Consider the following 14,333-nt stretch of genomic DNA (forward strand, 5'->3'; position numbering starts at 1 on the left):
TATCTTGGCAAAGGTAGGTAGCACAAAGTTTTGACTGAAAGGGTGCCAATAAATGTAGCACATGTATTGTTAACAATTTTTTTTTATATAAACCTGTGTTGTGTTTGCAATTGGTTGATATCCATGAGAGCAGAGTATTTTGTGAACAAAATATAAAAGGTTGAACAATAAAGAAAAATGTTCACAGCCTTCTTTGCTCATATTCGCCAAGGGTGCCAATATTAGCGGGGGGCACTGTGTGTGTATATATATATATATATATATATATATATATATATATATATATACACACACACACACACATGCAACAGTCATCATACAGCTGTAACCTATTTTCTTGTCTTCTTGCTCTTCTAATACATCTCGGTGCCCAGTTCAGATGACACCTTATGGCTAGCAACTTAAAGGGCCACTAAACCCAAAATCTTTCTTTCATGATTCAGATAGAACATACAAATTTAAACAACATTACAATTTACTTCTATTATTTATTTTACATTTTTGAGATATCCTTATTTGAAGAAAAAGCAATGCACATGGGTGAGCCAATCACATGAGACTTCTATGTGCAGCAACCAATCAGCAGCTACTGAGCATATCTAGATATGCTTTTAAGCAAAGAATATCAAGAGAATAAAACAAATTAGATAATAGAAGTAAATTAGAAAGATGTTTAAAAATGCATTCTCTTTCTAAATCATGAAAGAAAAAATGTGGGTATCATGGCCCTTTAATGTACGCACCACTACTGTTACTAGAATAGCTTACTTAGCGGGATACACCAACTCCTCCAGAGGCACAATTTTATTAAGTGCAATTAAATTTTATATTAAAGTGCCTTTGAGGAAGTACAATTTCTTACTTGTTTCCTATAGTCACACCAAACACAATTCGATCAGCCTCATCAGTTATGGCCATACAGCAAACATTTGGTTCATTTTTTAATCGCTTCTTGACCTGCAAATTATACAAAAGAAGTATATTCTGTTATTGCTAATAATATTCCAGAATTTAATTAATTCCTTTACATTGTGAAATATTTTGCACAATAAACCATCTGCATAAAATAGCCTAATGGTTATAAACAAGTGTCATATGCAGAATATAACTATGATATATAGCCCACTCAGCCAAGATTGACAGATAAAGGCTTAGAAAAGATACACAATTATTAGCATTGCATATCTAAAGAGTAAGTAGTTACCAATACTCATATCAGACTAACATGATTTTAGCCTAGGGGTACTCTGGCCTAATGCACATTGCTTCCCCTAATCTTATTTGTCACCTTTACTGAACTAAATAATTTATACCAGGGATAGCCAACTTGTGGCCCATATGCTACATGCAGCCCTCTGCACTATTTTTTGCAACCCCTGGGAAAGGTAGAAATAAGAATATCTGCCATCATTTTGGCGGCCCCAGGAAAAGGGAGACTAAAAATATATACTTTATGGGCCATTGGTGGGTGACCAAACAAGGTGGCCAGAACTCACAAGAGCACTATGGAGGGGTAACAGCACCACCTTAGCTAAATCTGTCTCGGAGCAACTGTACATTATATGTGTGTTTAATAGCCATGTTCAGCCCTTAAGGCTTCTAAAATAATGATATGCCACCCCCATGTGTTAGGAAGTAAACCATCACTGATTTATATTGGTATACAGGTATACCTCACTTTACAGTACTTTACTTTACAGCGCTTCCCTCATACAGCGCCAATATGGAGCTAAAGTTCAACCTCCAAGGATTTTGGCACCATTTTGTTACGTGCAGTTTGGTCTATTTACAGCATTGCAGTGCACTCCGTGTCTCAGTGTCGTAGTCTGGCAAATTTTTCTACAGTTATTGTCACTATTATACAGGTGATGTACAGTTTTTATTGAATACTAATTGATTACTGTACTGTACTAGTGTTAAATTAAACTTAGAGCTATCACACCTAATATATGTTAGTTCAAACATGTGTTCAAGTTTAAACACACTGGCAAGTGTAAATAAAGCTAAAACTACCTTATTTCACCTTACAGCGAGGCTCCAGTCCCTAACCCACTGTATGAGCTAGGTATACCTGTATAGCAGGCATTTGTACGTAGTTTGTGTCATGTTGATAAGGACCTAATACATCTACCAGATGGAGGAAACCAAAAATATACATTTTTGATACTACACTAATGGTCCATCATCATAATGACCATCATCAACAGTGGCTCCTTACACTAAATCATATATTGCTCAGTTTTAGCTTTTAGGGTTTAGCATTTTTATGAACTGGACTAGTAATTAAGAAAACATCTAGAAAAGCTTCTCCAAATAATCACAAAGCAGGAAAGCATAGTCTACTTCAAAACAGTACCCCAAGTGTTTCTATGGAACATTATCTACATTTCTTGATTAAAGATTCTGTGATAGCCAACTTAGCTTGAAGGGACACTAAACACTATCGCCTAGATTTAGAGTTCGGTGTTAGCCGTCAAAACCAGCGTTAGGGGCTCCTAACGCTGGTTTTGGCCGCCCGCTGGTATTTAGAGTCAGTCAGGAAAGGGTCTAACGCTCACTTTTCAGCCGTGACTTTTCCATACCGCAGATTCCCCTACGCCATTTGCGTATCCTATATTTTCAATGGGATCTTTCTAACGTTGGTATTTAGAGTCTTGGCTGAAGTGAGCGTTAGAAATCTAACGACAAGACTCCAGCCGCAGCAAAAAGCCAGGAGTTAAGAGCTTTCTGGGCTAACGCCGGTTCATAAAGCTCTTAACTACTGTGCTCTAAAGTACACTAACACCCATAAACTACCTATGTACCCCTAAACCGAGGCCCCCCACACCGCCGCCACTCTAATAAAAAATTGTAACCCCTAATCTGCCGACCGCACACCGCCGCAACCTACGTTATACCTATGTACCCCTAATCTGCTGCCCCTAACACCGCCGACCCCTACATAATATTTATTAACCCCTAATCTGCCGTCCCCAACGTCGTCGCCACCTACCTACAATTATTAACCCCTAATCTGCCGACCGGACCTCACCGCTACTATAATAAAGTTATTAACCCCTAATCCGCCTCACTCCCACCTCAATAACCCTATAATAAATAGTATTAACCCCTAATCTGCCCTCCCTAACATCACCGACACCTAACTTCAAGTATTAACCCCTAATCTGCCGACCGGACCTCACCGCTACTATAATAAATTTATTATCCCCTAAAGCTAAGTCTAACCCTAACACTAACACCCCCCTAAGTTAAATATAATTTTTATCTAGCGAAATAAATTAACTCTTATTAAATAAATGAATCCTATTTAAAGCTAAATACTTACCTGTAAAATAAACCCTAATATAGCTACAATATAAATAATAATTATTTTGTAGCTATTTTAGCATTAATATTTATTTTACAGGCAACTTTGTATTTATTTTAACCAGGTACAATAGCTATTAATAGTTAATAACTATTTAATAGCTACCTAGTTAAAATAATTACAAAATTACCTGTAAAATAAATCCTAACCTAAGTTACAATTAAACCTAACACTACACTATCAATAAATTAATTAAATAAAATACCTACAATTATCTACAATTAAAACTATAACTACACTATCAATAAATAAATTAAATACAAATAAATACACTAACTAAAGTACAAAAAATAAAAAAAGAACTAAGTTACAAAAAATAAAAAAATATTTACAAACATTATAAAAATATTACAACAATTTTAAGCTAATTACACCTACTCTAAGCCCCCTAATAAAATAACAAAGCCCCCCAAAATAAAAAAATGCCCTCCCCTATTCTAAAATAAAAATATAAAAGCTCTTTTACCTTACCAGCCATTAAAAGGGCCTTTTGCGGGGCATGCCCCAAAGAATTCTGCTCTTTTGCCTGTAAAAAAAAAACATACAATACCCCCCCAACATTACAACCCACCACCCACATACCCCTAATCTAACTCAAACCCCCCTTAAATAAACCTAACACTAAGCCCCTGAAGATCTCCCTACCTTATCTTCACCACGCCGGGTATCACCGATCGGTCCAGAAGAGGCTCCGAAGTCTTCATCCAAGCCCAAGCGGGGGCTGAAGAGATCCATCATCGGGCTAAAGAACCTTAATTCCGATTGGCTGATAGAATCCTATCAGACAATCGGAATTCGAGGGATGCCATCTTGGATGACGTCATTTAAAGGAACCGTCATTCGTCGGGAAGTCATCGGCCAAGATGGATGTTCTGCGTCGGCGGGATGAAGATGGATCCGGAAGAAAGAAGATTGAAGATGCCGCTTGATAGAAGACTTCAGCCTGATGATGGACCTCTTCAGCCGCCGCTTGGATCAAGACTTCAGCCCGATGATGGACCTCTTCAGCCCGATGATGGACCTCTTCAGCCCGATGATGGATCTCTTCAGCCCCCGCTTGGGCTTGGATGAAGACTTCAGAGCCTCTTCTGGACCGATCGGTGATACCCGGCGTGGTGAAGATAAGGTAGGGAGATCTTCAGGAGCTTAGTGTTAGGTTTATTTAAGGGTTTTTTTTTGTTAGATTAGGGGTATGTGGGTGGTGGGTTGTAATGTTGGGGGGGGTATTGTATGTTTTTTTTTACAGGCAAAAGAGCAGAATTCTTTGGGGCATGCCCCGCAAAAGGCCCTTTTAAGGGCTGGTAAGGTAAAAGAGCTTTTCTATTTGTATTTTAGAATAGGGTAGGGCATTTTTTTTTATTTTGGGGGGCTTTGTTATTTTATTAGGGGGCTTAGAGTAGAATTAGCTTAAAATTGTTGTAATATTTTTCTAATGTTTGTAAATTATTTTTTTATTTTTTGTAACTTAGTTCTTTTTTATTTTTTGTTCTTTAGTTAGTTTATTTAATTGTATTTATTTGTATGTATTTTATGTAATTAATTTATTGATAGTGTAGTGTTAGGTTTAATTGTAGATAATTGTAGGTATTTTATTTAATTAATTTATTGATAGTGTAGTGTTAGGTTTAATTGTAACTTAGGTTAGGATTTATTTTACAGGTAATTTTGTAATTATTTTAACTAGGTAGCTATTAAATAGTTATTAATTATTTAATAGCTATTGTACCTGGTTAAAATAAATACAAAGTTGCCTGTAAAATAAATATTAATCCTAAAATAGCTACAAAATAATTATTATTTATATTGTAGCTATATTAGTGTTTATTTTACAGGTAAGTATTTAGCTTTAAATAGGATTAATTTATTTAATAAGAGTTAATTTATTTCGTTAGATAAAAATTATATTTAATTTAGGGGGGTGTTAGTGTTAGGGTTAGACTTAGCTTAGGTGTCGGTGATGTTAGGGAGGGCAGATTAGGGGTTAATACTATTTATTATAGGGTTAGTGAGGCGGATTAGGGGTTAATAACTTTATTATAGTAGCGGTGAGGTCCGGTCGGCAGATTAGGGGTTAATAATTGTAGGTAGGTGGCGGCGACGTTGGGGGCGGCAGATTAGGGGTTAATAAATATTATGTAGGGGTCGGCCGGTGTTAGGGGCAGCAGATTAAGGGTACATAGGGATAATGTAGGTTGCGGCGGTGTACAGAGCGGCAGATTAGGGGTTAATAATAATATGCAGGGGTCAGCAATAGCGGGGGCGGCAGATTAGGGGTTAATAAGTGTAAGGTTAGGGGTGTTTAGACTCGGGGTACATGTTAGGGTGTTAGGTGCAGACATAAGAAGTGTTTCCCCATAGGAAACAATGGGGCTGTGTTTTCAGCTCAAACGGCCCCATTGTTTCCTATGGGGGAATCGTGCACGAGCACGTTTTTGAAGCTGGCCTCGTCCGTAAGCACCACTGGTATTTAGAGTTGCAGTGGCGGTAAATATGCTATACGCTCCCTTTTTGGAGCCTAACGCAGCCCTTCTGTGAACTCTAAATACCAGCGGTATTTAAAAGGTGCAGGGGGAAAAAAGCATGCGTAGCTAACGCACCCCTTTGGCCGCAGAACTCTAAATTTAGCGGTATGTTAATTATGCAAAAGTGTAAAACAACTTTGCATTTTGCTTTCATTGTTTATTTTACCCACTTTTCCTGAAAGTGCGCATGACCACACATATTTCCCTAATTTGCAGTGTGTTATCTTATCATTTCTGCTGACACCAAGCAATGGAGATTCTGTTAACACAGTGACAATAAGCACACTTTTCATAGCAAAAACAAGCAAAATAAATAATGAATTGACATTTCAATGTTTCATCTTCAATAACTGATTTTGGGGAAATACATTTTAAATTTAATGTTTCTTTAAGAAAATGTGTTTTTGTGCTGAAAACAGTGAATGGTGACATCACTAGGCACAAATAGGATGAACGTACAAACTTTTTTGCAGCTAAAACAGCTGCCAATACTGTACATACAACTAGATTTACAATGGTTTAACATCACACATTGTAACATACCAGCCCATACTGCAGGTCCCATAAAGTTACATAGCTGATCTTTTCTGCATCACAGTAGTTGGAGAGGACCAAGAATGTACCATTGTAATTAAGTGCAGCGCTGTGTAGGAGAAGCATGGATGTGCTGTCTTCTAGAGTATGCAGGTGAGTCATTGTCTCCAAGCTAAACACACACAAGTGGTGGGCATAATATGAACACACAATAACCTGCAAAACAACAAAGTGATATACAAATGTTCAGGTCACACACACTATCAATAAGAAGCCTGTACAATTTAAGTGCATAGTGCATAAGGTACTGACTCTTAAGTACATTTAATAAACATAATGGTTATATAAATAAATATTTAAGAAAAGTGTGTAGTCGGCTTTCCCTAAATCATAAACAGAAGTTTGAGCACATATTGGTATATGTTATGCCATCCTGATATAAGAATTTAAAGATTTTCCAGTGCCAGCATATAGGAGAGGCCCAAATGTTAAAGATTAATTAGTAAAGGCAGATATCGGAACAATACATTATTGAGATAAGACTTTGGGTTACATTATGAGTGGCGCTAACTGTTGTGCACGAGCAATAAGGGATTTATTCGGGCTCTTTGTGCACATCGAAAGTAGCGCTCATATTATAAGTTGAAAGTAAACGTATTGCGTTAAGCATAATTAAAGTTAACACGTCAGGATAGCACGACTTTAGAGCACAGGTTAACAATTATTCAAGACAAAAAAGTACATGCAGGTCAAACAGATAGGGAGGTCTGTGACAGAATCACAGAACATAAAACTAACATTCTCTGTAGAAATCTGGAATTACCTGTTTCATCTCTTTTTTTAGAGATGGGACATAATATTAAAGGGACACTCAGGTTAAATTAAATTTTCATGATTCAGATACAGCATGTAATTTTAAACAACTTTCCAATTTACTTCCATTAAAAAAAATGTGCACAGTCTTTTATATTTACAATTTTCGAGACACCAGATTCTACTGAGCATGTGCAAGAATTCACAGACTATACGTATATGCATTTGTGATTGGCTGATTGCTATCACATGGTACAAGGGGAGTGGAAATATATATAACTTTGACATTTGTTATAAAAAAATCTACTACTCATTTGAAGTTCAGACTAAGTGCTATTGTATTGTCTTGTTATCTTGCATTTGTTGATTATGCAAATCTAATGTGTTGACTGGTCCTTTAAGTCAGTTAGTCAGATCATAGAGCAAGTTAAAACCTAGGAGGGATGGTGACAGAGACATTACTTAAAAGAAAAGAAATGTACTGCATTTACTACACACTTTTTCTTTTAATCTTACATTGTTTAAGAGAAAGAGACTTACATTTTATTGTGTAAGTATAGTATTAAAGATGTAAATTATTTGACTACTGGGAGGTGTTGTATGAATTAGGATATCATTCAATTATATGTTTAAAATGTTTATCACAGTGATAATGCTAATGACCACTAGATGGCATAATTGTACTGTGTAATTTTGGCACCTTTTGTGAAGACATTTAAAGGGATATAAAACTACTTTTTTTAGTAACAACAATTATTACTTTACTTTAAATTAAAGTAAGCATAAAAAGAAACATAGTGTGTTAAAACAAAAGCAAACCACTTATTTGTTTTCTTGCAAAATGAGCACTTAGAAATTCTCAGTTTAGCCTCTGCCCACAGCTAAACAAGGAAGCAAACGTAAAAATTACAGGGACAGTCTTTTAAAAATTTTACTTTCATGATTCAGATAGGGCATGCAATTTTAAACAACTATCCAATTTACTTTTATCATCAAATTTGCTTTGTTCTCTCTGTATTATTTGTTAAAAGCTAAACATAGGTAGGCTCATATGCTAATTTCTAAGCCCTTAAAGACTGCATCTTATCTCAGTTCATTTTGGCAGTTTTTCACAGTTACACAGTGCTAGTTCATGTGTGCCATAAAGGTAACATTGTGCTCACTCCCGTGGAGTCAGCACTGATTGGCTAAAGTGCAAGTCTGTCAAAAGAACTGAAATAAGGGGGCTGTCAGAAGATGCTTAGATACAAGTTAATCATAGAGTATTAATATAACTGTGTTGGTTATGAAAAACTGGGGAATGGGTAATAAAAGTATTATCTATCTTTTTAAACAATGCAAATTCTGGAATAGACTGTCTTTTTAAGTTTTAGGTCACATGATTTTTGCAGCAGAAGTCCTATATTGATCATGTGCAATTAACTTACGCTATTTTATGGTGTCTCCTAGCAACGCTTCAAAAGAAACACTGCGTTCCTCCTTGAGGGCTGGGACAGGAAGTAAAGGACACTGCAGAAATGAAGTTGAAGGGATACTAAACCCATTTTTTTTCTTTAATGATTCAGATAGAGCATGCAATTTTAAGCAACTTTCTAATTAACTCCTAATATCAATTTTCTTTGTTCTCTTGCTATCTTTGTTTGAAAAGCAGGAATGCAAAACTTAGGAGCCGGCCTATTTTTGGTTCAGACCCTGGGTAACGCTTGCTGATTAGTGGCTTTTAGACATGTGCACCGCTAAAAAATTCGGTTCGTTTTCGGTTCGGATCGATTCGGACTTTTAGAATTTCGTTTCGGATCGAATCTGATTCGGCAAAATTTGAATAAATTCGTTTCGGATTTATTCGGATCCGAATAAATTCGTTTCGGATTTATTCGGATTCGGCTGAATTCGGTTCTATTCCGTTCCGAAATTCGGTATGTTTTTACTACACTAACACCCATTTAGTACACTAAGTCACTAACACCCATAAACTACCTATGAACCACTAAACCGAGGCCCCCCCACATCGCAAACCCTATAATAACATTATTTAACCCCTAATCTGCCGATCGGATATCGCCGCCGCCTACATTATAGCTATTAACCCCTAATCTGCTGTCCCTAACACCGCCGACCCCTACATTATAGTTATTAACCCCTAATCTGCCTCCCCCAACGTCGCCGCAATCTAACTATAAGTATTAACCCCTAATCTGCCGACCCAATATCGCCGCCGCCTACATTATAGCTATTAACCCCTAATCTGCTGTCCCTAACACCGCCGACCCCTACATTATAGTTATTAACCCCTAATCTGCCCCCCCCCAACGTCGCCACAATCTAACTATAAGTATTAACCCCTAATCTGCCGACCCGATATCGCCGCCGCCTACATTATAGCTATTAACCCCTAATCTGCTGTCCCTAACACCGCCGACCCCTACATTATAGTTATTAACCCCTAATCTGCCTCCCCCAACGTCGCCGCAATCTAACTACAAGTATTAACCCCTAATCTGCCGACCGCAAATCGCCGCCACTATAATAAATGTATTAACCCCTAAACCGCCGCACTCCCGCCTCGCAAACACTATAATACATTTTATTAACCCCTAATCTGCCCTCCCTAACATCGCCGTCACCTACCTACAATTATTAACCCCTAATCTCCCGCCCCCATCGTCGCCGCTACTATAATAAGGTTATTAACCCCTAAACCTAAGTCTAACCCTAACCCTAACACCCCCTAACTTAAATATAATTTAAATAAAACGAAATAAGTTTACTATAGTTAAATAAATGAATCCTATTTAAAACTAAATACTTACCTGTAAAATAAACCCTAAGATAGCTGCAATATAACTAATAGTTACTTTGTAGCTATTTTAGGATTTATTTTTATTTTACAGGCAACTTTGTATTTATTTTAACTAGGTACAATAGTTATTAAATAGTTAATAACTATTTAATAACTACCTAGCTAAAATAAATACAAATTTACCTGTAAAATAAATCCTAACCTAAGTTACACTAACACCTAACACTACACTGTCATTAAATTAACTAAATAAATGAATCATATTTAAAACAAAATACTTACCTGTAAAATAAACCCTAATATAGCTGCAATATAACTAATAGTTACATTGTAGCTATTTTAGCATTTATATTTATTTTACAGGCAACTTTGTATTTATTTTAAGTAGGTACAAAAGCTATTAAATAGTTATTGACTAATTAATAGCTACCTAGTTAAAATAATTACAAAATTACCTGTAAAATAAATCCTAACCTAAGTTACAATTAAACCTAACACTACACTGTCATTAAATAAATTAACTACAAGTACCTACAATTATCTACAATTAAATAAACTAAAGTACAAAACCCCCCCACTAAATTACAAAAAAAAACAAACACTAAATTACAAAAAATAAAAAAATATTACAAGAATTTTAAACTAATTACACCTAATCTAAGCCCCCTAATAAAATAACAAAGCCCCCCAAAATAAAAAAAAATGCCCTACCCTATACTAAATTACAAAAGTTAACAGCTCTATTACCTTACCAGCCCTGAACAGGGCCCTTTGCGGGGCATGCCCCAAAGAAAACAGCTCTTTTGCCTGTAAAAAAAAAAACACAATCCCCCCCCCACATTACAACCCACCACCCACATACCCCTACTCTAACCCAAACCCCCCTTAAATAAACCTAACACTACCCCCCTGAAGATCTCCCTACCTTGAGTCGTGTTCACCCAGCCGGGCCGAAGTCTTCATCCGATGGGGCAGAAGAGGACATCCAGACCGGCAGAAGTCTTCATCCAAGCGGGGCAAGAAGAGGTCTTCCATCCATCATACAAGTACCAAAATACAAACAAACACTAAATTACAAAAAATAATAAAATATTACAATAATTTTAAACTAATTACACCTAATCTAAGCCCCCTACTAGCTATTAATATAGCTTCAATATAACTAATAGTTACATTGTAGCTATTTTAGGATTTATATTTATTTTACAGGCAACTTTGTATTTATTTTAACTAGGTACAATAGCTATTAAATAGTTAATAACTATTTAATAACTACCTAGCTAAAATAAATACAAATTTACCTGTAAAATAAATCATAACCTAAGTTACAATTACACCTAACACTACACTATCATTAAATTAACTAAATAAATGAATCCTATATAAAACTAAAGACTTACCTGTAAAATAAACCCTAATATAGCTGCAATATAACTAATAGTTACATTGTAGCTATTTTAGCATTTATATTTATTGTACAGGCAACTTTGTATTTATTTTAACTAGGTACAATAGCTATTAAATAGATATTTACTGTTTAATAGCTACCTAGTTAAAATAATTACAAAATTACCTGTAAAATAAATCCTAACCTAAGTTACAATTAAACCTAACACTACACTATCATTAAATAAATTAACTACAAGTACCTACAATTAAATACAATTAAAAAACTAAACTAAAGTACAACCCCCCCCCCACTAAATTACAAAAAATAAAAAAATATTACAAGAATTTTAAACTAATTACACCTAATCTAAGCCCCCTAATAAAATAACAAAGCCCCCCAAAATAAAAAAAATGCCCTACCCTATACTAAATTACAAAAGTTAACAGCTCTATTACCTTACCAGCCCTGAACAGGGCCTTTTGCGGGGCATGCCCCAAAGAAAACAGCTCTTTTGCCTGTAAAAAAAAACACAATCCCCCCCCCCACATTACAACCCACCACCCACATACCCCTACTCTAACCCAAACCCCCCTTAAATAAACCTAACACTACCCCCCTGAAGATCTCCCTACCTTGAGTCGTGTTCACCCAGCCGGGCCGAAGTCTTCATCCGATGGGGCAGAAGAGGACATCCAGACTGGCAGAAGTCTTCATCCAAGCGGGGCAAGAAGAGGTCTTCCATCCATCAGAAAAGTACAAAAAAACAAACAAACAAACACTAAATTAGCAAAAATAATAAAATATTGCAATAATTTTAAACTAATTACACCTAATCTAAGCCCCCTACTAGCTATTAATACAGCTACAATATAACTAATAGTTACATTGTAGCTATTTTAGGATTTATATTTATTTTACAGGCAACTTTGTATTTATTTTAACTAGGTACAATAGCTATTAAATAGTTAATAACTACCTAGCTAAAATAAATACAAATTTACCTGTAAAATAAACCCTAACCTAAGTTACAATTACACCTAACACTACACTGTCATTAAATTAACTAAATAAATTAATCCTATATAAAACTAAAGACTTACCTGTAAAATAAACCCTAATATAGCTACAATATAACTAATAGTTACATTGTAGCTATTTTAGCATTTATATTTATTTTACAGGCAACTTTGTATTTATTTTAACTAGGTACAATAGCTATTAAATAGTTATTGACTAATTAATAGCTACCTAGTTAAAATAATTACAAAATTACCTGTAAAATAAATCCTAACCTAAGTTACTATTAAACCTAACACTACACTATCATTAAATAAATTAACTACAAGTACCTACAATTAAATACAATGAAATAAACTAAACTAAAGTACAAAAAAAACAAACACTAAATTACAAAAAATAAAAAAAATTACAAGAATTTTAAACTAATTACACCTAATCTAAGCCCCCTAATAAAATAACAAAGCCCCCCAAAATAAAAAAATGCCCTACCCTATACTAAATTACAAAAGTTAACAGCTCTATTACCTTACCAGCCCTGAACAGGGCCCTTTGCGGGGCATGCCCCAAAGAAAACAGCTCTTTTGCCTGTAAAAAAAAAACACAATACCCCCCCCCCACATTACAACCCACCACCCACATACCCCTACTCTAACCCAAACCCCCCTTAAATAAACCTAACACTACCCCCCTGAAGATCTCTCTACCGTGTCTTCACCCAGCGGGCCGAAGTCTTCATCCGATGGGGCAGAAGAGGACATCCAGACCGGCAGAAGTCTTCATCCAAGCGGGGCAAGAAGAGGTCTTCCATCCATCAGAAGTCTTGATCCAGGCGGCATCTTCTCTGTTCATCCATCCGGAGCGGAGCGGCAGCATCCTGAAGACATCCCACGCAGAGCATCCTCTTCTTTCTTGATCCGACGACTAGGTGACTGTACCTTTAAGTGACGTCATCCAAGATGGCGTCCCTTGAATTCCGATTGGCTGATAGGATTCTATCAGCCAATCGGAATTAAGGTAGGAAAAATCTGATTGGCTGATTCAATCAGCCAATCAGATTCAAGTTCAATCCGATTGGCTGATCCAATCAGCCAATCAGATTGAGCTCGCATTCTATTGGCTGATCGGAACAGCCAATAGAATGCGAGGTCAATCTGATTGGCTGATTCCATCAGCCAATCGGATTGAACTTGAATCTGATTGGCTGATTAAATCAGCCAATCAGATTTTTCCTACCTTAATTCCGATTGGCTGATAGAATCCTATCAGCCAATCGGAATTCAAGGGACGCCATCTTGGATGACGTCACTTAAAGGTACAGTCACCTAGTCGTCGGATCAAGAAAGAAGAGGATGCTCTGCGTGGGATGTCTTCAGGATGCTGCCGCTCCGCTCCGGATGGATGAACAGAGAAGATGCCGCCTGGATCAAGACTTCTGATGGATGGAAGACCTCTTCTTGCCCCGCTTGGATGAAGACTTCTGCCGGTCTGGATGTCCTCTTCTGCCCCATCGGATGAAGACTTCGGCCCGCTGGGTGAAGACACGGTAGAGAGATCTTCAGGGGGGTAGTGTTAGGTTTATTTAAGGGGGGTTTGGGTTAGAGTAGGGGTATGTGGGTGGTGGGTTGTAATGTGGGGGGGGGTATTGTGTTTTTTTTTACAGGCAAAAGAGCTGTTTTCTTTGGGGCATGCCCCCGCAAAAGGCCCTTTTAAGGGCTGGTAAGGTAATAGAGCTGATTACTTTTGTAATTTAGTATAGGGTAGGGCATTTTTTTATTTTGGGGGGCTTTGTTATTTTATTAGGGGGCTTAGATTAGGTGTAATTAGTTTAAAATTCTTGTAATTTTTTTTATTTTTTGTAATTTAGTGTTTGTTTTTTTTGTACTTTAG

The 14,333-nt window shown here is 36.5% G+C and overlaps 1 protein-coding gene across 1 annotated transcript in view; it reads right to left on the reverse strand.

The window, feature by feature from the left end:
- The window catches only part of LOC128647464 (uncharacterized), a 106,164-nt gene that overhangs the window by 10,239 nt on the left and 81,592 nt on the right, over positions 1-14,333 (reverse strand). Inside the window, exons 10-11 of the mRNA XM_053700250.1 lie at positions 6,433-6,639; positions 863-957 (exon numbers count right to left, since the gene is read on the reverse strand). Coding sequence (XP_053556225.1) covers positions 863-957; positions 6,433-6,639 — 302 coding nt within the window. The remainder of the gene's footprint in view (positions 1-862; positions 958-6,432; positions 6,640-14,333) is intronic.

This window comes from Bombina bombina, chromosome 2 (genome assembly GCF_027579735.1).
Source record: "Bombina bombina isolate aBomBom1 chromosome 2, aBomBom1.pri, whole genome shotgun sequence".
Classification (NCBI taxonomy): Eukaryota; Metazoa; Chordata; class Amphibia; order Anura; family Bombinatoridae; genus Bombina; species Bombina bombina.